The sequence below is a fragment of the Eucyclogobius newberryi genome, unplaced genomic scaffold (assembly GCF_026437365.1).
Source record: "Eucyclogobius newberryi isolate DKJ021-1_F unplaced genomic scaffold, fEucNew1.0.hap1 SCAF_3, whole genome shotgun sequence".
Classification (NCBI taxonomy): Eukaryota; Metazoa; Chordata; class Actinopteri; order Gobiiformes; family Gobiidae; genus Eucyclogobius; species Eucyclogobius newberryi.
The window spans coordinates 32,429,104-32,455,668 of NW_027315945.1; the positions used below are offsets into that span (position 1 = coordinate 32,429,104).

The 26,565-nt window shown below is 41.1% G+C and overlaps 2 protein-coding genes across 5 annotated transcripts; one reads left to right on the forward strand and one right to left on the reverse strand.

Annotated features, from left to right (window-relative positions):
- The first annotated feature begins 502 nt into the window (after positions 1 to 502).
- On the forward strand, positions 503 to 7,108 carry leng8 (leukocyte receptor cluster (LRC) member 8). Its single transcript, XM_072461446.1, has 15 exons — positions 503 to 830; positions 1,195 to 1,324; positions 1,482 to 1,622; positions 1,696 to 1,773; positions 1,870 to 2,281; positions 2,352 to 2,499; positions 2,578 to 2,748; positions 2,823 to 3,050; positions 3,124 to 3,267; positions 3,346 to 3,640; positions 3,714 to 3,815; positions 3,903 to 3,971; positions 4,186 to 4,315; positions 4,385 to 4,592; positions 4,666 to 7,108. Exons 1-15 carry the CDS (start codon positions 772 to 774, stop codon positions 4,826 to 4,828), a joined length of 2,478 nt encoding a protein of 825 aa, XP_072317547.1. The 5' UTR covers positions 503 to 771; the 3' UTR covers positions 4,829 to 7,108.
- A 1,006-nt stretch (positions 7,109 to 8,114) lies between these two features.
- On the reverse strand, positions 8,115 to 25,683 carry rbfox1l (RNA binding fox-1 homolog 1, like). Of its 4 annotated transcripts, none has more exons than XM_072460860.1 (12): positions 25,281 to 25,683; positions 19,648 to 19,878; positions 15,592 to 15,768; positions 13,939 to 13,992; positions 13,775 to 13,867; positions 13,614 to 13,683; positions 13,472 to 13,531; positions 12,117 to 12,276; positions 11,761 to 11,800; positions 11,354 to 11,421; positions 10,546 to 10,627; positions 8,115 to 10,462 (listed from the first exon to the last, which is right to left on the reverse strand). In XM_072460860.1, the coding sequence occupies exons 1-12, from the start codon at positions 25,365 to 25,367 to the stop codon at positions 10,418 to 10,420; spliced, it is 1,167 nt and encodes a 388-aa protein (XP_072316961.1). In that variant the 5' UTR covers positions 25,368 to 25,683; the 3' UTR covers positions 8,115 to 10,417. The 4 variants fall into 4 exon arrangements, with proteins under 4 accessions (XP_072316961.1, XP_072316962.1, XP_072316963.1 ...); XM_072460861.1 differs by having other exon boundaries at positions 15,592 to 15,765; positions 25,281 to 25,681; XM_072460862.1 differs by having other exon boundaries at positions 12,135 to 12,276; positions 25,281 to 25,681.
- Positions 25,684 to 26,565: the final 882 nt, after the last annotated feature.

Consider the following 26,565-nt stretch of genomic DNA (forward strand, 5'->3'; position numbering starts at 1 on the left):
CACCAGTTTCTGATTAAATATAGTTACTTATATGTGTTGATGACAACGCTTAAGTATAAAGTATATTTTGTATTTGGACATCGCAGCCTCTTCTATGAATTGGAAACACTGGCCCTTCTGGATTTGTATGGGTATCATAATGATAAGAAATAAAACTTATATAATTTGAAAAAATAAAAAGGGTTAGAGGGTAGAAGTTCTCAAAATTTAACACAGAACCGGAAGTTGAAACCCATGAAAACCAACATTGTTTACATTGTTAGCTGGGTCAATTTTTATAAATTTTCTTGTCTTTCAGGCTCATTGTTTGGTTACCTTTGAAAACCAGTCTTCTTATAAGTACACTAATTATTGTACTAATATTATCTTGTACTCTCTTTTTTTTCCCTTGTATCTTTAAAAAATGCACACAACCAGTGAACACATGTATGACTGGTGTGTGTGCGCCTGGCAGACACTACTCGGAGCAAAAATGTTCGTTGCTCCGTTTGTTGCCTCATCTACCATTTTGTATCTCGCCCAGGTCAGACGAAGAAGCTGACTGTCACCGGACACCTACCGAGAATTACGCCTCTTAAAATGTCTTACTTTTCGTCTGTACCGTAGGAAAATATCATTAGAAACGCGAACTACCGTATACACAGGTCAATATTGTGTATATTTCCGTTAACGCCCATCTTTGTCTTTGAACTTTACTTGTTTACTGTCCGAGGCAGCGTCAGTAGAACGCCGAAGCTAACGTTGCTAGCTAGCACGGAATAGCTTAGCCCGATGCTAAATTGTGTCGAAATGGCGGCCAACACGACACAAACAGCGCCCTCAGCAAACTGGTATGTTTGTTCTCTTATAGAAAAAACAGTATAAAACAGTAGGATCTATGTACATTTTAACAGGTTTTGGTATTTCGGTGTTTACACATGGCTTAAATTAACTTTCTATTTCAGTTAGCTTTATAGGTCACTACCAGCAGAATCCATTTCCTGAAACGTGTTGATTCGTAAAGCCAGTGTTTGATCTTGTGTTGCGGGTTTACTATACATGGGGTTCAACATTAGGACTGGTGCCATAGCGATGGACAATTTAAAACAAAACATGGGGAAAGGACTCCGAATGTTGCGTTACAGGAAGCTGGAACAACAACGTCCACGCGTGACCTGTTCTTATCATCTCAGACTTTGACTTGTGTATGTGCAGGTCATACAGTGGTGCTCCTGAAGGGCAGATCCATGAGAATCCAGAATGGGAGAAAGCAAGACAAGCTTTAGCCTCCATTAACAAAAGTCAGACTGTGACCAAGACCACACAAGCCAACAGGACCACAGAGGTATTAATGCATTTAAATAAAACGTTAGATAAAAATGGCTGTGCATGCAAGAGGTAGAAGTCACTCCTGGAAGTAAACAAGCTACTGAAATCAAAGTGGAGCCTTCAATTCAGATGTTTATTACCAAGTTTAAAATGTATAATTTTAACCATTTCAGGCTGGTCAGTTTCAACCAGGAGCAACGGACCCTCTTCAGCAGCAGCAGCAACAGTACTATCAGTGGTACCAGCAGAATCAGCAGCAGCAGCAGTATCCTGGGTACACGTACCCTTATAATTACTACTACCCTATGGCACCAGTAAGTGTCTCTTCTTTATTCAAATATTAATAAAACAGAGAAAATGAAAAAATAAATAATGTGTTGTTTTTAGTACGGTGGAGCATATCCTCCAAATCAATATAATGTTCCCCAGGGGCATTTCCCAGGATCCCCTGCTACAAATGGACAGGTATTAATTAATGAATTAAATTAATTAAAAATATTTAAAAAAATAAATTTAATGTCTGGTGATTTAAATAATATTTGCATTTGTTTGTTTTAACAGCCTCCTCCAGTTCCTGGAATTGAAGATCAGTCGGCCAGTTTCTCTTCTCAGACCCAGCCTCCTCCCCCCTCAACCCCCCAACCGCCCCAAAGCCCCAGCTCCTCTGAAAAAACCCCTCCTCCCCCTTCCATTCCTCCCTCACCTAACTCCCAGTACCCCCCATCCCCTTCACAGAACGCCTACAATCCACCCAACTCCATGTCATATCAACCTTCAGACTCCAGCCAGATGCAGGGTTACAATCATTCACAGCGACGTCCTGGTTATGGTCAGAGCTTTCAGGCTCAGAACAAGTATCAGGCACCTGGAGCACAGCAGCTGCAGGGCCAGTACGGCCCCGGCGCTGGAAGAGGAGAGTCTAATAAACAAAAGAACCAGAAACAAGGACAGCAACTGTGGCACCGCATGAAACGTAAACAGTTTTCATTATGCTACATTTTTGTGTGTATTATTTCAGCTCAACTATAAAATCATTGTTACAGAAGCCCCAGGGACTGCTGGCCTTAAATTCAATATTTCTAAAAGACCATATCCAGGCAATCAGGGCTTTGGCTCTGGTGATCAGGCTCAAGGAGAAAACCCTTCTTCACCTGCTGCTGCCAGTGCAGCGCCTGGAGCTCCACAGCCTCAGTGAGTCTCCCTCACACAGTCTATGTACAGTCTATGCACAGTCTAGTGAATAATGATTTGAACTTGTTTTTTCTGCAGACCACAGGACTGGCCACAGGCCATGAAGGAGTATGTGCAGCGATGTTTTACTGCCTGTGAGACTGAGGAAGACAAAGATCGAACTGAAAAAGGGTTGAAAGAGATTTTACAGGACCGACTAAAGGATGGTTCTGCATACACTGTAGACTGGACCAGAGAGCCTTTGCCTGAGTAAGTTTAATTCACCTCTATTTGAATCATCTTTTGGTTTGTGCGACTATAGTGTGCACCTTCTTGTATTCTAGTCTCAAAGCTAAATCTCGCTGGGAGGGTCCGAGGAAGCTGGAGAGCTCTGTTGGTCGCGGCGGGAGCACAGGAGCAACCTCCAGAGGAAGAGGACACAGATTGGGAAATTATAGAAATATCTTCACCCAGAGAAGTCCTTCGTCTAGTTCCTCTCATTCCTCCTCCCGCTCACCATCACCCTCTCATGGTCGCCATCGGGATCGCAACAACCAAAGGCACAGGAGAAGGTAATATCTTAAACCTTCATACATGTGTAGATTGTGGCCTTACATTGTCTGTTACATTATTTTACGTTTACAGTGACTCAGGGTCGCAGTCGGACAGTGGCATGTCCAGTGACCTGCGTCCACAGCTGTCAAGGAGAGGCCAGAAAGGACCTCGTGGCCGGGGCAACAACAGAGAACGGGGGCGAGGACGAGGGGGCAAGGCCAACAGGGGCAGAAGGTACCATCTTTAGAGAATTAAAAATACAGATCAGTTTTCAGTAGAATATTAAACAATCATTTACAAATATTTTTACAGAAATATGGAAGATACAAATTCCCCTATTCCTAAGAAAAGGAAAGGAGGCAATGCCGGCCTTGACTTCCATGACCCAAACCGTGAGGCCAAGAAGCAGAGTCGAGCCGCGCGTTTCCACAAGCAGCTCCGCTCTGAACCGCTGGTGCTTTCCATTAACTCTCTGGAACTGCCCGACGGCACACAAGAGAGCCTCAACTGGGAAGACTGCCCCATCGTAGGAACATGCCAGGACCTCACAAAGATCTATTTAAGACTCACGTGTGCCCCTGACCCCTCCACTGTCCGCCCCGTTCAGGTTTGGATCTAAAAGTGTGTCATGTGTTCATTATGAGACTGTTACTTGGGCACTAACCTTCTGTGTAATCCAGGTGCTGAAAAAGTCTCTTGAGATTGTTAAAGCCCATTGGAAAAACAAACACGACTACACGTATGTGTGTGAACAGTTGAAGTCCATTCGACAGGACCTCACCGTGAGTTTGGCCACAGGGTTTTCTCTGAGGAGGTTTTTTTTTTTTTTTATTTTTTTTTTTAACTCAAGTTTACTTAATTTTCTACAGGTGCAAGGAGTTCGTACCGACTTCAGCGTGGAAGTGTACGAGTGTCATGCTCGCATTGCTCTGGAAAAGGTGAGCAATTCTTTTTATTTGACTGACTATATATATATATATATATATATATATATATATATATATATATATATATATATATATATATATATATATATATATATATATATATATATATATATATATATATATATATATATATATATATATATATATATATATATATATATATATATATATATATATAAAAAAATTAATAACATTTTTGTTTTAGGGTGACCATGAAGAGTTCAACCAGTGTCAAACGCAGCTGAAAGCTTTGTATAAGCATAATCCATCTGAAAATGTTGGAGAGTTTACAGCATATAGATTGATATATTATATATTCACCAAAAATTCTGGGGGTAGGTTGACGGAAAACTGCATATGTTTTTTAATGCATCAATAGAATAACTGAGCTCTTGCGTTGTCAGACCTCATCACGGAGCTGGTGTACTTGACTCCGGCGCTCAAGGCCGACGTGTGTGTGGCACATGCTCTGTCCCTCCGCGCCGCCTGGGCCTTGGGCAACTATCATCGATTCTTTAAACTTTATCGTCAAGCGCCTCGCATGGCTTCATACCTAATTGACAAGTTTGTTGAGAGGGAAAGAAAGGTCGCTCTTCAGGCCATGGTCAAAACGTAAGTCGTGTCCTCAAAGGTTCTTAAACACCAGAAGTTTGTCCACTGACCTGTGTTTCCTCTTCTCTTTCAGGTTTAGGCCCGATTTGGCTGTCGAGAATGTTCAGTCCTCTTTAGGCTTTGATTCTTTAGACTCCTGTATGGCGTTCCTTAATGGCCTAGGTGTTGCCCTCACTGCCTATGACCCACAAAAGATAGACTGCAAATCTAGCTCAGCCATTCTGGCTGCCTCATGAGCCAGGTTTAGTTTATGGACTCTTAGTATTAAATGCACTGCACTTCAGATCTGTAGACCAGCTGACACCCGAGCTCGCCCCTGCTCTTGTACATACTGTTCTCACACTAGAACCATCAGGTCCAAGCTGATACAAAGTCTACACATGCACATTCATCATTTAATTTCCCCTCAAACTTCAGTTGACAGTTTAGGTAACCACTCCCCAGTCAGTGTCAGAGAGGCTTGCGTGTCCTGTTCACTTAACCACCAGTAGATGCCAAGCTAACAGTGTTCTGTTATGTTTTTCCTTCCTCAAGTCAACAGCTTCAACACGTGAAGATCCAAGCCTCCTTTAAAGGGAATGCAATCTCAAAATCTGCCATCTTCAAGTTGGTTGATAAAAGACTGTCCGATAATCACTTAATTCAAGCGTCTTTCACCTGATGAAGATCGGTTGGTTTGTATTCATGCTGGTTCCATGTCGTAATTGTTCTACTTCAAACCAGGAGAAGTGAAAGGACTGAGCTTAAAAGAATGGACAAATGGTATAGAAGACGACCTCGTGGTGCAGCTAATGCTCCGCTGAAGCAGAATGCCTTGGATTAACCTCTTCCTCAGGTAGTCTGAATCCAGCACACGTCTTCGAAGCTGATAACCGGCGTGTGAATCCTTCTGCAGCAGAAATGGTCGAATTGTGTCAAGCACTTGGCTAAATGTGACGACACCAGCTCCCAAGAGTTTAGTTCTGAAGATGGGATCCTCATGTGGTTTGTATGCAGCGCCCGGTCAACTCTCTGGTAAGATGAAGCCTCCACTGCACCAGGAGGAACACCGCTGTTTCTCCAACAGCCAAAGGATCATGAATATGGAATTGATTTATTAATTTTACATTCTAGTCACTACTGATCTTTTAATTTCACATTTTGACATATGAAATGGTAGTTTAACATGTACTTTTCCACCGTAAATGAATTGAATGTAGATTCTTGGGACAATTGGGTCACATCTAACCTGCAACGGATACAAAGTATTTAGTGATCTTTATAAAAAAATCTTTTGTAACAGCTTTTGCTCAAAGTATTTAAAGTATTTGTGATAGAGTTGATATTCAGCTTTGTAGAGCAGGTGATTGTTCTGACCTACACCTCCAAAATTATCATTTGTATTTTTAGTTTTTTTTTATTCCTAAATTGACACAAAATGTATTCTTTTTACTAGTAGAGAAGACTGCTAAACTGATACTGTCATAACCTGTTCAATGAGATCCACTGTCAAATCACCATTGTAATTATGTGACACCCGACTGACCCCGTTTTCTCTCCTGTATTCACCCTCTTCCTCTCACCTCCTCCTCCTCCTCACTCTGTCACCAGGGCTCACGCTGCTGCGGCCGTGAAGCCGTGAGCCAGAAAGAGCCAAACGCCGCGGTCCAGACAACGCCGCGGCGAGCCAACTGTGAGCCACTCGTGAGCCACTCCAGTCCAAAGCAACAGAAACAAACACGAGGAAAGCTTTATAATGAATGTTAAATTTACTCTTTAATCATTTCTTGTATGACACAACTTTTAATAGTTCATTTTCTGTTTGTCCTGATGCATTTCCCTTTTGTGTCCCACACTTTTGCTTTCCAACATGTAGAAATGAATTAGAAAATGTAAGATTATCTGTTCTAGTAAAAGTAACGCATCATTTGTTCAAACTAGGCTTAGTCAAAACAAAAGTAGTGGCGGCTAAACATGTATCTGGACAAACAGAAAAGACATGATACAGTTTGACAGTTAAAAGTCTAATACGTGTCCTTCCACAGACCTAATGCTGTCATCATGGTTTTAACAGTTGTTTTGGCTTGTGGCTCTTCACCTTTACAAACGATGTCAAATGGCTCATGTGTCAAAAGTTTACTCCCAGGATTTTCTGTTGTTGTTGTAGTTTGTAAAGTATTTTTCTGAATGCTCAAGTGTTTTTTCAGTATTCTGTGCTTCATCTCTCCTGTAGCTCCATCCTCTGTCCCACCTGACCACTCCCCTCTGGTTCACATTTATGAATATGTTTTCCCTCCTCCTCTCGCTTCCCTCGCATGACCTTTAACCTCTTCTCATCTCATACTCTGTTGCCACGTGCAGCGCGTCACTAGTTTTTTGTATCGTCCGCATTTTGCTTTGGTTTTTGTTGCAGCTCACTAACGGCTCAAGTTTTACCTGCTCTCCCCGTTCATTTTACACGCTTCCACAGAGAAAACTGCCAGCTTGTAAATATGTACATAACAAGACGTTTGAAAATGAATAAAAATGCAATTATATCCAGTGTTGTCTTTATTCAGGACACAGTTATTGTGATGATATAAAGGGTAAATAAATATTGACACCAATGAATTCACGGTTGTTGCCCGAGTATTGTATAAGCCGGGAAAGTGAAATGATGTGTAAAAGATGTAGTAGAAGAGTAAAACTAGCCATGCAAAGCAGTAAGATTATATATGGAAAGTAGAGGAAGCTTAAGACAAATAATGCTAAAAAGATGATTTAAGAGTTTACTAAGATAGATTCAAGAGGAGAGTAAGATAAATATATTGTGGAAAGAAAAATAGGCAATAGAAACTAGCAAGAGATGAACTACAATAGAGTCAAAGGATAAAGACTGAAAGCAAAATGTAAATATCTACATGTTAAAATACTGGAACTAAATGCATTGAGGTGGCCCACTTCACATTAGTTTATTTGACTAATTGCATTTAATTATTTTTTAAGGTTTTTTTTTCTTATATCTTTTCAGTAATTGAAATCAGTCCTTAATACTTTGATATAAGAATAATTGAACACATAAATCTGATATCTGATAATACCTTTATTTTGTTAAATTATCTTTTAAACTGTGTTGTTCATTGATGACAGTGATTTCTCTTTTAGAACTCTACTTCCTGTAAACTTCAACTTTTAGTTTCATTTTGATGGATTTTGCCACTTTCCTAATGTAAAACTATGATAAATATTTACCACTTTTTATCCCAACAAACTATAAGTAATAGAAAAACGTGAGAACCTGTCTCATGTGTTTTAAAACCAGATTTATCTTTTAAGTCATTTTAACTATTCTATCCAAACAATAACATGTTCAATGTTTTGAAGTATCGTTAAATATGTTGGAAATTAAAGTTGTGCATGCAGAAAAGAAATGAGCAAGTAAAGAGACATGCAAAGTCTAGGAATACGAAACACACAAGCGAATATAAATAATATGCATAGATACAAAACGTTAAATGTTACTAAATACAGTTCGAATAGAAAAAACAATCGATAAAAGCCAGAAAAGGAAAAAGGAGAAATTGTTTATTCAAAGGTAAACATCACAGCAGGAAAAGTGCAACAGAAACTAGAAAGAAACTTGGGATTATAAATAAATAGTTTCAACAGAAAGAGAAAAATTACATCCAGAGACATAGAGATCAGAGGTGGGTAAGCTGTGATTCAAGTAAAACTAAAAGGTGCACTGCCGCGTACCTTAGAGGGTACGCCACCTGCTCGTCTCCATGGAGATGGGATTGCTTTGCCTGAAATGCTCCAAAGTGTGGCATTAAAGTTGGTTATTAAAGTGTTTTGCATAAATTAACCATGAACTCGTTGGATTTACGTTTGAGTCCTGAACGTCGTCTGGACAATTGTGTGTGAAATTAAATAAATAAATATAATTGTGTGTGAAACGCAACTTTTAACGTCACACGTATTGTCAACGTAAAGCTTTTTTGTTTACTCTAAATAAAAGAGTAACTCAGCTCTATGAAGTTCTGAGTAAGAGTACAATTACTATAAAACGATATGACTAAACAGCAGTGGCGGGAAGAGTACTGCAAATCAAGTACAAGTACAGTTACATGGATAAAATGAACTCAAATACAAGTACAAGTACTGCTGCCAAAACTGTACTTGAGTAAAAGTAAAACGTACGCATGAAAAATACTTCTCAGAGTACTAGTTACCGGTACTTGTTACTTTTGTGAATGCAATTTTAGCAGCATTTTGGCTCAGTTTAAACAGATTTTTTTGAGTTCTGGTTGATTCCGTGTGGTTTTTAATATTCGCAGACATGTAAAAGAAGAATAAACACGTGACTTGTGCTGTACTCGACACTCACACGATGTTCAAATGTAACTAATTACAATTACACGCCCAAATTTAACACAATCACAACAAGGACATGTTTTAAAATCTACAATTACTCCAAAAATGTACTCAATTACTGTAACACGAGTGTCTGTAACTAGCCACATTCAACCCCTGGTAAATACATAAAAGTGTGCACCGTTAAAAAAGTAGAATTTCTTAAGTAAATGCAACTTATTACCACCCACCTCTGACAAAGACGACAGGAAAGGTTTGCACAAAAGTTCAGAATATGATTTCAGCGGCGAAAGGTGCGACTAGGAAACAAAATGTGGCGTGAATACAAAACTGCGGAGCAACGGCGTCCCCGTGTGAAGGGCTGAACGTTTGAGAGGTAGATTGTACGAAAAGGCAAAAAAGACTGTCCCGGAGTGGATGGAGTGGAAATCTGCACGGCAAAAACATACCATAGTTTAAATACATTGTTTTTGTTAGGTAAAACTTTAGTTTCAGGGACCACACACTGTATTTGACGTAGTAGCGGATATTCAGCTGTTAGTCAGTATTTGTTAAACACTCATTAATGCTTATTATCATAGTAGTGCATGTACAATAGCATCTGTTGCTAATAATGCTAATGAACGCGACTTTAACTGGAGAAAAATAAAAAATAATACTTAAAAAACAGTTACCGTATTTTCTGGACTATAAGTCGCACCTTTTTTCATAGTTTGGGTGCGACTTATACTTATGTTTATACTTATACTTATACTCCGGAGCGACTTATATGTGATATTATTTGTTATTTTCACACTTGCGACCACATTTCATACTCCAGTGCGACTTATATATGTTTTTTTCTTCTCTTTAATGCATTTTTTGGCTGGTGCGACTTATACTCCAGTGCAACTTATAGTCCGGAAAATACGGTAATACTTAATAGAAAATATGGCTTCAGACTAGAATGCAACGACAGTGTTGCACTACCAGAGATATAACAAATTAAACACATATTATGCATTTTACTATTAATGTGTGGTCAATAAACTACTAAAGTGTTACCAGTTTTTAGTTTTTTTTTGTTTTTTAAGTGTGACAAAAAGGCTCACAGTAGTTTTCAAAGGGACGGGCGATGCAACGATATGACAGAATCCATGCTTTTCTTTTTTTCAAATTGGGACCGAACCCGGAGAAGACCAGGACCAAAAAGAAAGACCAAACCCAAGACCAAACCAGGACAAAACCCGGTGAACCCGATATCGTGACCGGGGCGCCGAGAAAACCCCGGTACTGTGGATATTTTCGCCGTTACATCGCCCGCCCGTAATTTGACACATCTACTATTATCAGTTTCCAGAAAAGAAAAAAAAAAAAAAGAAGAAGAAGAAATAACGCGACTTCCAGCGACTATAAATATTTTACAAAAACTTGAAATAATTGTCAGTAGTCGAAAAATGGCTCCAACGTATTATTTACAGTCGGCGTGTCCCGGGGCGCCGAGCACGAGGCGCTCAGTACGGAGTGAAGCGGTTGTAGCCTCCTCGATACAGACTGGCCTGTCCTCGGAAGACAAAAAGAGGGAGAGCGGTGAGCGGGGAGGGCGAATACTGCCGGCGCCATCGGTTCTGACCGCACTCACCATCGTGCCGACTCCGTACGTCGTCGTGGGTCCGACCGAGTGGTGGTAGGCGTCGGCGGCGGTGGCGTAGACGCGGCCGTAGCTGAGAAAAACACAATATTGAGATACTCGTTGTTACACGTTTGCCTTTGTCTTCGCTAATTATTGTTATACATATCATTTTAATTGTGTAGACTTAGACTGGTTCAAAGACGTGACTTAAAGGACACATATTAAGCATTATTTATTAAAGGACAAATATTAAAAGACAAATACTAAGCATTATTTCTGTTGTTATTGGTCTTTAAACTTGCTCTTGAGCACATTTACTTTGGCATCTCGTGTTTTAGAATGTTTAAAATAATGTATGTGCTGAAAACATACATTACTGCGAGGCATTTCCTCAGGATTTGTCTGAGAGCTCCGTCTACTGGCAGCAGAGGGAACTACCAGGGGGAAATGAACAAAAGCTACCCGGCATGCTAAGGTGAGCACACGGTTTTATTGAACGTGGATTGAGGTAGAAATGCTCAGAACAAGATTTATGGACTAAAAAAAGTCAGTTTTGCATAATAAATGACCGTTAAACCTAATAAACTGCATTGATCTCAGACAGTGATTTGCACTAAATGTTGCTTCATGATTTGGTGCATTTTTCAGGAGTTCTTTAATCACACTTGGAATACTTTGGCGTCTCCTGGTCTAACACTTATAGAAAGATGGCGTCTGCACTAACAACAGCCGCTCCACCTTGTACACAGGCAAACTCACATGTTTGCCACAGAATGATCATTTGCAGTAACATTAGCGGTTTGATGGCAGGACTTACCCGTCACTGTAGGTCGCAGCTGCAGTCGCGGACTGGGCCACTCGATAAGCCGCGGCGGGATAACCTCCCTGTGAAATACAGTCTAAATCAACAGACCTGACGATAAAGATGGACCTAAAGTCTGGCACATTCACAGAAAAGTTAAGTTAATATGCACAGTCCCTGAAATGAATAAATAAATAACAAAAATATATGTAAATACCTTTTACTCAAATCATCTTTATTTATTCAACTTTTTGTCATTTCAGAACAAGCTTTGTGAACTTTTTGAACATCATCGATCATGTGACTGTTCAGTGCTCAGTGTTTCTTCTCTTACTAAACAGAATATTTATATATATATATATATATATATATATATATATATATATATATATATATATATTTGGGCACAATTGGGCACTTACATAGACCTCTGCTCCGTACAGTCCGTCCTGATACACCACCCTGCAAAATGATCACGACAGCGTCAAATCCTCATCATAAATAACATAACATGTGCTTGACTTCAGTAGCACACATCCTGATTGGAGTATATTTGTACTGCCTTGCCAATGGAACAAGCAGAAAATGTACTGTTTTACTAAAAAATAAAGAAAAAGACGAGCGTTTTCTCACTTGAAATGAGAAAACGAACGCTCCTGCTCTTGAAATATGACTCAAAATATACTCAAACCTGGATAAATATGACTCAAATCAAGCACGTTTGAATAATGCCAGAGCACAAATCATCTCAAATGTCAAGTGTGGCCCGTGTATTTACATGTGAGGCTGTTCATACCCTGGGTAGCCGGGCAGAGCGGCGGGAGCGGCCGCGGCGGCAGAGCGGATCGTGTTGTAAACGGCTCGACCTCGGCCCCGGAGCGCCGCCGACCCCCGGTAGGCTAATGTGGGCGTGGCCATGGGGTACGGGAAACTGGCAACTGTGGGCGAGAAGCAGGAGCAACGACGTTTGACATTTGATATTAACACAGCAAATTTCATACATCTAACAAGGATTTATTCACTTAAATGTAGACTTATCTTGTTTTGAGACATTCTTACTCAATAGATACGGTTATTAAGCATATTTGACAGCTAATTTAACTAATTTTAAGGACATTTTCCCCTAAAACAAGTGTATTTTCTGGTTTCAGAAAATGTACTTTTGAATTAATTACTCTATTTTTTTTTCACTTTGGATGTTCACAGGTTTTATTTTTGCTTTGCTGTTCTCTCTCTGGTCTTGTTTTGTTTCATTGTGATCTTTTTTTGTATCAAAATAATAATAAGAATAAAGAACTGAAAAAATGATAATAATCAAGACCATTTTAGAAGCGAAAATACGTTAATTTCTCGATTGTATTAAAAACATAATTCTGCGTGTAAAAAAGCTTTCATATCTGTCTTAAGTGTGCTATAAACAATTTTTTTCATTAAAATGGTCACAGACAAGAGGAAATGTGATATATTCCATGATTTGATTGCGAGAACGTTGAGCATTTAACTGTTGTTTTGGTCTTGGCGTCAATAATCATGAATAATCGTTAAATTGTGACATTTATTTTCACAATAATCGTGACAAAAATGACACTTTTAAGCATCAGTTTAATTCAAATTTAATTATGCCAGCGGAATTCAGACTTTTCAAAATGTTTTTATTTACTATTTTTTATTTTATTTAATGGCTACGATTAAAAGTCTCAATAGTGGAATATCACATTTCTTTCGATAAATTTCTATTTCTAAATCTGGCCAAAAATCAGGATCAATCCCTGTGAGGACAGAATATTTGATCATATTTTTGCTCATATCACGCAGACATAACCAAATTCAACACAACTTTACAGCTTAAAGCCAGAAATATGTTTAAATATGAATCATAACGTAACTGTGGCTAGTAAAAACCTAGAGGCCAGGTCCAAAAATCGCACTATTTACTACTATTTTACGTACTATTTTATCACAACTGATGAGAAAAGTGAAACAGCTCACACTAATAATCCTAACAATAAAGATAAATGTCTCTCCCCACTCTTCAGCCCCATTTCAGACCAGAACAATATAGACTACAGGCCAAAACAAACCAAAAACAAAGCAAAACGTGTCAATAGAAGAGTAAAAAGAGGAGGAACATACCGGTGTAGAGTTCAGGCGCGTACATCGCTCCCATCACAGGGTTAATCTTCCAACCTGAAGCTTCAGGAGACAAATGCGTGTTCAGGGGAAAGCGACAGCACAAAGAAACAAAGAAACAAAGACGACAGAACACCAAACTCACTGGACAGTTCCCCGTTCACCAGAGCGGTCTGTGGCTTCTTGGTGACGACTCTCGCTGTTGCATTATTGACCTGACAAAGGACGAAGGGAAGAAAGAACATGAAAACATTTACATGACTTATTCTTAACTACAACTTTTGGACGTTATTTCATTTTTCTGACCTCAATTTTTCTGCCCTCCACGATCGTTCCGTTGAGTTTTTCCCGCGCGTGGTCGGCCTCGGCCGCGCTCTCGAACGTCACAAACCCGAATCCCTGTCGAGACATGAACTCTCTTTGAGTTTTCGTGCTGTAGCCACTTTGACGGCGATGAAGGAGGAACTCACCTTTGAACCTCTCTCGTTGAAGATGATTTCAACATCCAGGATCTTTCCAAATTGCTGAAGGTGGAAAAGACACAATGACTGCACCGCCCAAAACACAAGCGGCCGACAAGAAGCATCTGATGGACCAAAGCTGTCGCTCGAAGCAACATGGACCGGCCCATCGCGGTAAAATGGGTCAGATTGTGTGGTCTAGTCCTGGGTCAGATTGTGTGGTCTAGTCCTGGGTCAGATTGTGTGGTCTAGTCCTGGGTCAGATTCTGTGGTCTAGTCCTGGGTCAGATTCTGTGGTCTAGTCCTGGGTCAGACTCTGTGGTCTAGTCCTGGGTCAGATTCTGTGGTCTAGTCCTGGGTCAGATTCTGTGGTCTAGTCCTGGGTCAGACTCTGTGGTCTAGTCCTGGGTCAGATTGTGTGGTCTAGTCCTGGGTCAGATTCTGTGGTCTAGTCCTGGGTCAGATTGTGTGGTCTAGTCCTGGGTCAGATTCTGTGGTCTAGTCCTGGGTCAGACTCTGTGGTCTAGTCCTGGGTCAGATTCTGTGGTCTAGTCCTGGGTCAGACTCTGTGGTCTAGTCCTGGGTCAGATTCTGTGGTCTAGTCCTGGGTCAGATTCTGTGGTCTAGTCCTGGGTCAGACTCTGTGGTCTAGTCCTGGGTCAGACTCTGTGGTCTATTCCCGGGTCAGACCAGGATCAGACTCTGTGGTCTAGTCCCGGGTCAGACTCTGTGGTCTAGTCCCGGGTCAGACCATGATCAGACTCTGTGGTCTAGTCCCGGGTCAAACGCTGTGGTCTAGTCCCGGGTCAGACTCTGTGGTCTAGTCCCGGGTCAAACGCTGTGGTCTAGTCCCGGGTCAGATTCTGTGGTCTAGTCCTGGGTCAGATTCTGTGGTCTAGTCCCGGGTCAGACTCTGTGGTCTAGTCCCGGGTCAGACCATGATCAGACTCTGTGGTCTAGTCCCGGGTCAAACGCTGTGGTCTAGTCCCGGGTCAGACTCTGTGGTCTAGTCCCGGGTCAAACGCTGTGGTCTAGTCCCGGGTCAGATTCTGTGGTCTAGTCCCGGGTCAGATTCTGTGGTCTAGTCCCGGGTCAGACTCTGTGGTCTAGTCCCGGGTCAGACTCTGTGGTCTAGTCCCGGGTCAGACTCTGTGGTCTAGTCCCGGGTCAGACCAGGGTCAGACTCTGTGGCCTAGTCCCAGGTCAGACTCTGTGGTCTAGTCCCGGGTCAGACTCTGTGGTCTAGTCCCGGGTCAGTCTCTGTGGTCTAGTCCCGGGTCAGACCAGGGTCACACTCTGTGGTCTAGTCCCGGGTCAGACCAGGGTCAGACTCTGTGGCCTAGTCCCAGGTCAGACTCTTTGGTCTAGTCCCAGGTCAGACTCTGTGGTCTAGTCCCGGGTCAGACTCTGTGGTCTAGTCCCGGGTCAGACTCTGTGGTCTAGTCCCGGGTCAGACCAGGGTCACACTCTGTGGTCTAGTCCCCGGTCAGACTCTGTGGTCTAGTCCCGGGTCAGACCAGGGTCAGATTCTGTAGTCTAGTCCCAGGTCAGACTCTGTGGTCTAGTCCCAGGTCAGACTCTGTGGTCTAGTCCCAGGTCAGACTCTGTGGTCTAGTCCCGGGTCAGACTCTGTGGTCTAGTCCTGGGCCAGGGGAGACTTGCCCCAAACATCTGGCGGAGGTCGGGGTCCCTGAAGCGGAAGGGGATGTTGGAGACGTGGAGGCGTTTGGGCTGTGCTTTGCTGGAACCCTCCTCGTCGCTGCCGCTCCCAGCTCCACTGCCGGCCCCCGACACCGGCAGCAACGCGTCCGAGCCCGCCGGGGTCAAACCGTCCTCCTGCTCCCAACGGTCAGAGGAACAGAGCGGAGAGAGGAAGAAGGGAAAAGATGAGAACACAAAACATGGATGAAGCGCTGCAAGAAATGAACGTCCGATGAGATAAAACGACGAGAATTCAGATTATTCATCAGTTTGTCTTGTTTTGAGTCGAGTTTACGGATGGATTTACTCAGAAGTGAAAGTAACTCATTTAAAATACTCACGTTACTGTAATTGAGAAGAGTTTTGGGGGTAATTGTACTTCTGAAGAGTAGATTTTAAAATGTGTGCTTGTAAAACGAGCAGTGTAAAGTAAAAGTACAGACACGTCAGCAAAAGTAAAGAGGTACCCATTTTAAAATGTATAAAAATTTAAGTATTTCACACCGATTTTGGGTCAAATAGTGAATTTAATTAAGGATTGTGCCGATTTTAGGTCAAAAGTAAAAACTGCATCTTATTTATCAAGTCATATTTTATCTATATTTTCATTTGCTCAAAGTTGGGACTTGAACTCAAAACCTTTATTCAGGATGTCACCATGAACCTGCTAAAAAATACACCTCAAACCAAAAAGAAAGTACTTTTTACTATTCAGTCCAGTCCCAAAATGTAGAAGTACAGATATCCAATGTAAAAGTAAAGTACAGATACGTAATAGGAATGACTTAATACATTTACTTTTGTACTTTGATATTTTCATCCACAGTAAATAGTAATTGTGGGTTAAAACAACTTAATTTAGTGTCAAATGAAGCAGGATTTGTACTAAAATCCTAATAAAACTGTTAAAAATCGTAAAAAATAATAATTTGACTCACTGTCCAGTCAAAAGTGAAAATCAGAAAATAGTGAATTTATTAATATGTTTTTTTTGTTTCCCTGCATTTATTTGTTTTAATCTATTTTTATTTTTTTATTTTATTGTTCCGTGGTGTTTCATATTGTGTATAGATGTTTTACTTTATTATTATTATTGAAAAAGCAATAACTTAATGACAGAAAAAAAAATAAAACGGTTTAGTCAGTCTAATTTTGGCCACAGTACTTCTACTTTGAGTAATTTTTTTTGCCGTTTAACTGTACTTTTACTTAATTACACATTTTCTATCCCTGACATCAACACAATGTCTCGATTTTTACCGGAAAATGATATGATATTCGACACTACGGACCGTTAATCGACTCGGACAAGACAAATATCTGACAAATATTCTGAAACCGAGTCATTTTTCACTCATGCCGACGTCATTTGTCGCAGTGCGTGAGAGAAATATGAGTTCAGGAGTAAAATGAATAAATAAAGAATATAAGAGGAGAGGAGAAATATCAAGTCATTTTCTTGTTTTGTTTTGCAGAAGCATCGCATGACATTAAGCAAAAACTGTTTCCGCGGAGGTGTGTGATCCAAACCAAAGAGCATTCAACAATCAGTGGTCCCTCCCAGGCAAACGTGAGGAGGCGCGGCTCCGATTTAGTGAGGCATTTTGAACACATGCCCGATGAGAACACACACATTAAAAAGACTCCTGCAGGATTGTTTACATCAGTGGCACAACCGGTTATAGAAGAGAAAAACAGTTTTACATTTGAAAAGGTGTGGTTGAGTGGCTAAGCTCAGGACCATGACTGTAAAATGTAACCATGCACCCGCTAAGAAGACATTCACTACTCCCACAATGCACCACGATGCTAGGGCTGGACACTAGGGCTGCACGATATGAGAGAACGTGTGTGATATTCAGTCACTGTCCTGGGATAAGAATGGTTTGATATAGAGTTGATGACATTCTTTGGCCTGATTGAGTGGCAGAACTATGGAAACTGATAAAATGTGTTTATTTGCTTTTTTGGGGGCTTTTTTTTGTTCTTTAGTTTTGCTCAAATGAACTGCTCGCTCTCTAATGGCAGTTGGAGATTTAGGACACTTCTGTCAGGTCAGATTTAAACTCGTTTGTTTCTTGTTTGTTCTGTGGCCTCATCTGGCGCTCAGTTTAATTGTAGTTCTATAAATGTTTGACTGTTTCACAGTGTTTAATCTTATAATGTTTTAGCTCGTTATTTTTACATGAGACTTTACTCAGATCTGCTCTGTTTTTTAACGTTCCTCAACAGCTCAAATGTAAAAGTTTTACAGACTTTGAGCCAATCACGTGACTGCTCTGACTAAAGCTAAAGATGTATAAACCTGTGAAGGATTTTGTACTGGATTCTCAGCTGAACACAAACAGTTTGTTTTTACAGAGAAAGATAATAAGTTCAACAAATTGATGATGATCATAAATTCTGGTTTACAAAAAAAAAAAAGAACGGTTTACTTTATTTTATCTATTTATCCATTCATCTATTTATGTATATATTTGTAGATATCAGATAAAAACTGAACAGGTTATTTATTTGTCACTGGACTCTAGCAGCTCTTCTGTGTTTTGCTCTGACAGTAGAAAATGCCTTTACTCACAATTGACTCATTGAAATTCTGAAAGCTGTGATGTCATCATACCATTATAACAGAAAAAAGTTGGATGAAAACAAAACAAAATGTTTCCAAAGGAATAAACAAGACTTTTAAATGAACACATGACATGACTGAACATGACTGAAACTGTGAAGTGTAAATCTCATAATGAAGAACAAAAGCCTAATTTATGAGCAATAATTTAGTTATGAACAACAATACACGGATAATGTACGATATATTGTGCAGCCCTATTTTACGCACTGTCACTGAACAGTTTATGTTACAGGAATGATTAAAGTTTAAGTTTAAGTTAAAGTTGATAAATGAAGTATAAAAACGTTACTTGTGAACAGAATTGAGCTCTGGCAGCAAAAAGAAACAAGCAGGAAAAAAAAGCATGAAAAGAAGGATTTAAAAAAGAGGAATGAGACACAGTGAAGAAAACTACAGTAAAGTGTGCATGAAGCTGGAGGAGGAGCGGAGTCTGGGCCACGGTGCTGCTTTTCTGGCAAAGGTTAAAGGTCAAGTGTCAAGGGGCGCCATTAATAAGTCGGTGATAGAGAGAAAGGGGAAGTGGGGAGAGATGTTCACACAGGGGTGCGTTACAAACATAATGGGACGCAGCCGCTGTATTACACTGCGCTGACGAGCCGCGGCTGGCGACAGCAGCCATCACATCCGTCCACACACAAACAGACAGGCAGAGTGATGGGGCGGGGTCAGGGGGCGAGGGGGGCACGATGCAATACAGTGCTCTGGACCTGTGTGCGACTCTGAGGAGGACGCCGACGTCTCAACTTTTCCAACGAAAATCAGCAGCGACCCAAGTTTGTCAGGGGCTCTAGTGATAAAATATATAAACGGGGCCACAGGTGTGAGAGTGGGAGCAGCAGTGAGGCCGCTGACACTGAAGTCATGATAAAAGCTAGAATCCAATAGTGTCACAGGTTCAAAGGTCGTCAGCCGGATAATGTTTTTAAGGTCAAGACATTTCAACCACATCCACAAGTCAATAAAACATCTTGAGCTTAAAAAACTGTCCTGATGAACCTCTTTGAAACCTCTGATACTATGGACTATGGGATGAACCAGGAAGTACATCAACATCCTTATGATAAAACGGTAAACAGAAAATGCTTGAATGAATGAATGAATCATGCACAATATAACATAAAAACTACATATAAATGGATAACACATATTTGACTTGTTTAATCACGCTGTAGTTTGAAGGACAGACATGAAATGAGACGCTGTGAGAAGTGTCCTCTACGTCTGGGTGTTAAATGTCTCACATTCCCGTACATGGACACCACCAGATGGCTCTAAATATAGAAGAACTCTACCAGGCGTCTCCTCTGATGATCATCATCTACCTGTGGCCCTTCAGGGTGTGTTTGTGGCTCAGTTCCTGTGGAACCAGGTTCTTGTGTCCTTACCGTGTTGGAGGGGCCCAGGCCCTCCACGCCCTCGTGTTGAGGGCCCTGGTACACCCGCAGAGGGCCGTGCTCCGGGTACTCGCCGGTGCTGTGAGGCGAGGTGAAGTCCAGAGCCGGCAGCCTACCCGCCGAGGTCGGAGGGCCCTGCCCCGGAGGAGGGTAAGAGGGGGGCGGGGCATAGACCTGCGGCAGGGTGGGGTCACCGCTGCCGGCCTCCTGAGAGGGGCCACCCTGGAACCAGAGAGAAGAGGTTTGAATCCAAACATGATCTCAGACCACTATCCTGAAAACTCTGCCCACCACGCTCTGTCCGCCGCGCTCTGTCCGCCGCGTTCTGTCCGCCACGCTCTGTCCGCAGCGCTCTGTCCGCCGCGCTCTGTCCGCCGCGCTCTGCCCGCCACACTCTGTCCGCCACGCTCTGCCCGCCACGCTCTGTCCGCCGCGCTCTGCCCGCCACACTCTGTCCGCCGCGCTCTGCCCGCCACACTCTGTCCGCCACGCTCTGCCCGCCATGCTCTGTCCGCCACGCTCTGCCCGCCACGCTCTGTCCGCCACGCTCTGTCCGCCACGCTCTGCCCGCCACGCTCTGTCCGCCACGCTCTGCCCGCCACGCTCTGTCCGCCACGCTCTGCCCGCCACGCTCTGTCCGTCACGCTCTGTCCGCCACGCTCTGCCCGCCACGCTCTGCCCGCCACGCTCTGCCCGCCACACTCTGTCCGCCACGCTCTGCCCGCCACACTCTGTCCGCCACGCTCTGCCCGCCACACTCTGTCCGCCACGCTCTGCCCGCCACGCTCTGCCCGCCACGCTCTGCCCGCCACACTCTGTCCGCCACGCTCTGTCTGCCACGCTCTGTCCACAAAGCTTTACCCACAACGCTCTGCCCGCCACGCTCTGTCCGCCACGCTCTGCCCACAAAGCTTTACCCACAACGCTCTGTCTGCCACGCTTTGCCCGCCACGCTCTGTCCGCCACGCTCTGTCTGCCACGCTCTGCCCGTCACGCTCTGCCCGCCACGATCTACCCGCCACACTCTGCCTGCCAGACTTTGGGATCCACTGCCCTACATGGCTGTAACAGCAGAAACACATAAATACACACATGGAGAGACATAGATAGATTACCACTCATCTCTGTGTGTTCCTTCTGCTCTTTATGCAAGATTAAATGAAGACATAGTTATGATATATGGTCATGGATTACTTCAACCAGACACAAAAAGTCCTGTCAAAAACTATTTGAACACAAACAAGACTAGAAATACTAAATAATTTCTCATAGACAGTAAACTGTGACCCCAAACAGCCTTTTCTCTGTAAACCAAATATTTCCTATAATTTGAGCTTAAATGCATTGTCTTACCCTCAGGGGCTTCTGCAGTGTCTGATGCTTTGTCCCACAGCTGCTGCTTGTATTAATGCCAGCTCCACTACCCGCCCACAGCGGCAAACGTTCTCCTAATCGACCAATCAGAGAGCAGAGCGCCCGAAACCAAAAGGTGCCTGACAGCTGTGGTCATCTGCAGCCGTCAGTCAATCTTTTAACACCAAAGCCTTGTCTCAAACCCCCTCCACTTCCCTCAAACTCCCAGAAAACACTTCAGCAGCAGATAGAGTTTCCAAATATTCAGGGTTTTATTCCTGTTTCAACAACTGCACAGAACAATATCACCTCTGTGTTTATATTTACACTGACGTACAACAAAAGCCAATAGTTATTCCATATGTTTTATTCCTTTACTAAATCTCGTCATCTTCACCGTGATTGTCTTTTCTTTGTGGATTAGTTAAAAGTCTAGTTTAAGAAAAGAAAGCAATCAGAAGAGAGCAATAAATCTTGATGCACACTAAAGTGGAGAAATGTATGATAGAGAGTGAGTGAGAGAGAACTGGACTTTCATCATCTGGGAAAAATATGTTAGAAAATAGTGATTGTTTTAAATCTTTGTGATTAATTGTCTCTTTTAGTAATTTGATATTCTTATCTGTATCATATTGATTGAATTTGAAGTGTAGAATTTAACTCGACAGTTCTAAAAATGCCTCTACAACATGCGAAAATGTAAAATAATGCTCTTGTTCTATGTTCACTTTATTGTCATTTTGCATACCACTTACACAATAAATTCACCATAAAAGTAGTTTGTTACAAGTTACTACAAATAAAGCATGCCAAACGTTTCCTTTTCCCCCCAGAATGCATTTGGCACAGTTCAGTTACAGATAACGCTTACAGTCTGTTTGTCATCACTGTCATTCTCGAGTGTTTACAGACTTTACTGTTGCGCCAGAGTGACATAAACGTAACTAAAAAAGAAGCTAAATCGTGTCATTTTTCATCCCTCCTTTAACCTTTTCTGCTGAGAAACCCGGAGCAGAAAAGTGTCTAAAGACCCATCACCAGAAGAGAAAATAAAGGATCATTTAAGGCTTTTTAGTCAATTAATCTGTCACTAGAGTCTGAGTGTTTTTGATATTTATAGTGCTAATGTTTGTGTGACTGCTTCATCTTTTTACTGATCCTGTGATTTACAGATTTCAATCAATCTTCAATAAATCTAAATATTTGACTGGGATTCGAGAGTGAATTGTGATCATGTGAGTGCAGTTTGTGTCTGATATTTGGTCTGATCGTAGGGATTTCCAGCACGCATTCTCCACAGATCTGACCTGTAACTTGGCCAGGTGTCGCCATCTGTCTCTCGTCACGGCGATAACCGAGTTGAATGACACCGTGGAACATTCTCGGCAATAGCATTTCCAGAGAGACGAGGAGATTTTTGAGATTTTAGCGTGACAAATGTGCAAAAATGTCAGAAATCCAGGCGACGTTGCACTGCACTGTAAATGTGAACATGCATAAGTAGAAATAAAACAAATATATCTTTAATTCTTATTTATTATATCCACAATTGACCAAATAAGTAATTGGAATACACAGTGTTTGTTTTAGCTGCGTCATAAAAGAGCTTTGGCTGGACTAAAGTCTGTATTTCAAAATACTTCCTGTATTTGACTGTTGTTAATGTGGAAAGTAAAAGTACTGTCTTTTTACTTATACTGCACAACATTTCAAAGCAGCTATCTGTACTTTCTACTGCATTATATTTCATTTTTTAACTGCACTTTCTTTATGTTTTAAGCGTGTTTGTGATGTAATTTTCCTTAAAGCTTTTTTGACTTGGGCAAATAAAATATACAAATAAAACCAGGAAATTTAAGTTGTATGGTTCAGTCGCATTTACAGTATTGACTGAAATGCTTTCTACTTGAAATACTTTCTACTTTTTTGTATACTTTATCTTCTTCTGAGTTTAAAAAATACTCCTACAAGTTTAGTCTGGAATATGTGTCCCATCCAGTCCAAAGTCTTTCAAATTTGTCTATTTTCATATTAAGTTTGAATGTAAAAGTACAGTTATTTCAATCCTTTTACTTAAGTACATAGTTTTATCTGATCCTTTTACTTTTAAACAAGTATGTTTTGCTCCTTGGCCTGTTCTTTGACAAACCAAACTGAACCCACTGCACACTGAAAGCCTCTGACAGTTCCACGCTCGCAGACTCAGCCCTTTCCCGACTCCCATTTGCTTCCTGTATTCTTCAGCTGTCACTTTGGAGGTGAGAGGTCAGCGGCGCCGAGCCAGGTGCATGCTGGGACGGCTGCTTCAGGATTTACACTGACTGCAGATGTGGTTCTCAACAGGCCACGAGTGACAGTTGGAGAATAAATAAACTCTCATGGGATTGTGTTTCTCTCACAACAGAACGAAAAAGGACAGTGATCGTACTTAAATCTTGCTCTACTTTATATTTTATTGTGCATACTTTTCATTACAAATCCATCTGGTGTTTTAAAATGGTATGATTGTAAGTAAGTCATTTAACTTCTGGATAAAAGATGATGTGGTTATTTGATAGTCGTGATAATCCAGAACACAATACAATGATAAGAAGTCAAAAATTAGAATTTTAGGAGCAAAACAATCCAAAGTTTCAGTTATTTTCATTTTTATGGCTTTATTTCTGTCACATTAACTTTAGTTTATCGTTCAAAAAGATTGATTTTGTAAAAAAAGCAACATAAAAAGACTGTAAAATAGCAAGAAATTATACTCTATAAAACAGACTGAATCAAAGTGAATTATGGATTTCACTGATGTTTTGTCCTGAAATCAGCTGTGACTCATAATAACAATTACAAGAATACTAGAATTTGATATTTTCACATCCCTATTCAGGAAGAATCAAGTTTTTGTCTAAGTTTAACCTGCTCTGACTGAAATAAGACATAACATAACTCAAAAGCTCCAGTTATTTATTAAATGTGACGTCCTCTACGGAGAAACAAAAGTTCCCATGGGCTCTTATTGTGAATAAAACCTGCTAATCCTGTAAACGCAAGTGCTTATATTATTCCATGCGCTAATTTCCACCTCAAAAACCCCAGATTGGAGCAACAAAATACATAACATTGCTGTTAAACTTCATAGTATCAGCACAGACACAATAAATGAATATATTAAACAGATTTGAACCATTCTGACCATACCATCGGTGTCAAAATGTTCTCTGGTCACTATCTGCTGGAGTGGTTTGCTAAAAATACAGCCCAGAGACAAGGTATAGAGATAGCAGAGAGCCACGGTGACATTACAGGCACGTCAGGGACACTTCGGACTAAAGATAACCCCAAAATGAGTCTCAGTAGATTTGAACTCAGCTTGGGCTCACGCTGAACTGCGGCGACCATCCACTGACATAAACAGTATAGTAACAATGATGAAAGGTTGAATGGGACATATTATGTAACGTTCATGAGCTTCTAGCGGTTTTCGCTCATCATTATCTCACTCAAAGTAGTATTTTCATTGATTCTTCTAAAGATCAGAACTCCAAGTCAAACGTGTAAGTTTCAAATATGTCGTGTGGGCATTTTTCAACAATAAAACCAGATAAATGACAATCTGCTGCTTGTTGCAGTGAAATGTCACTATGAAGAGGAGGAGCTTATCAGTTCTGCAGTTTTGAACAGGAAGTCATTGAACCTGTTTCTACTGTTAAGGCGCTTTAGGTCAATATTGCACTTTACAAAGAACAAAATGACCTCACTATGAGTTTGAGTGATTACAACAACAACTATCAAGTTTCAGCATAAATGAAGGCCGACATATTACGTTTTGGCATTTTTTATTTCCTATATTAATTAATGCAGTCTTGCTGGGTTAAAAGGCAATACTTTCTTGCATCTGCAGTGTTTTCTACTAATAGAGGAGACTATGGCGGCCCCACATAGTCAAAATTTCCCCGCACAATCGAAAGCTGAGCAATACATTTTTATTAAAGAAATTATATTTGATTGATTTATTTTTGCTTGGTGAGTTTTCATAAATAGTAAGTAAATGTAATAATAAGTAACATATTTACTCATATTCAAAATGTTTTCAGCAAAATTATTAAAATAAGGATTTCCCTTTGCCACCATAGTCTGAATATGAACATCAGAGAAACCTGAAATCTGGTTGTTTAGTAAATAAGAAATAGGCCGACACCAGAATCCTGTCACTGACTTCTACTTTGCTGATTTGAAGGACACACACACAAAGGAAGTGAAAACAAACCGAGGAGGCTTACCTGGACTAAGCTGGGGTAACATGTGGTCGTCTGTGGATAGACAGGCAGTCCATACGGCTGGAGGATCACAGTGGGTGAGGAGAGCATAGCCCAAACACCACACAAGGGGAATGGGGGAAAAGAAAGGAGCAAAAAAAAAAACGAAGTTACAATGCAAACTAAGCAATTTTTAAACTTAGATTTAAGAGTCTAACGCGAGATCGTAGACAGTAAAGTCGAAAGCTGGTTCAATCTTGTGGGCCACTCTCTCAGAACGTCATAAAACTCCACAACAAACGTAGTCCTGGCTGGAAAAGACAGGATTTGGCAGAGTGAAGTGGGAAACAGTGGGCTCCCGTGTTTCCACCGGTCTGAGGAGGCCTGACGGACAGAGACACATGCACAGGGTCTCGTTTCAGGGGTGTATTAATAGTCACCCATACACTTCTCCTTCTGCGCTTACCACCTTCACAACATCTCATAAAACAAGATGTCCTTTAAGTTTGTTGCTCCACAGAGATCTTTAAGACCTACATTCAGGTGTCAAAGATTCTACTCGAGTAAGAATTAAGCTACGTCAAAATAAGGAAAAGTAAGTAAAGGCAGATGGAGATGACTCAAATTAGAGTTTTTTAAATTGTTTTAAATGAAACTAATACTCAATGTTCTGGAATAAAACATCTGATTTACAATTTGTAGGACATAATTATGAAATAATGAGCAAAATCTGGTGTTTTCAAAGAATGGACCATAAACATTTCTAAAACTAAATCTGTGGGAGTGGTGCAGGAATCAAACATAATTTTATATTGTCAACGAAAAATGTTATTACTTGCAAACTCACTCACAGTAGGAAGAAATCAACCAAAACTTTTACTCAAGTAAGAGAACTATTTCACTGTCAAATATATTACTCAAATAATAGGAGTAAAAGTCAGCAAATTGCTCAGACAAGTTTCAAAGTAGTTAAAAGTGTACCCACCTCTGCTTGATTATCAAAGCATTCTGTGCAACTGGCCGTAAATAAACCATCAAATCAACAATTAAATTATTTTAGTTTTCCTTTTTTTAATTACCATTGTAATTATAGGTTTAGTAACGTGGTGGTAGCTAGTTTAGCATTTCTCTATGTGACCGACAGTGGGCGTTGATGTAGCCGGTCCCACTTCCGCTCACATGAACAGATGTCTTATGGGTAATGTAGTCCGTCTCAGGCTCTTATATAGAAGCGGTGCCCATTCTACTTCCTCTTTACTGCTTGCGCCTGACTCGACAGGTACGAACCACAGCCGCACTCAAGTACGGG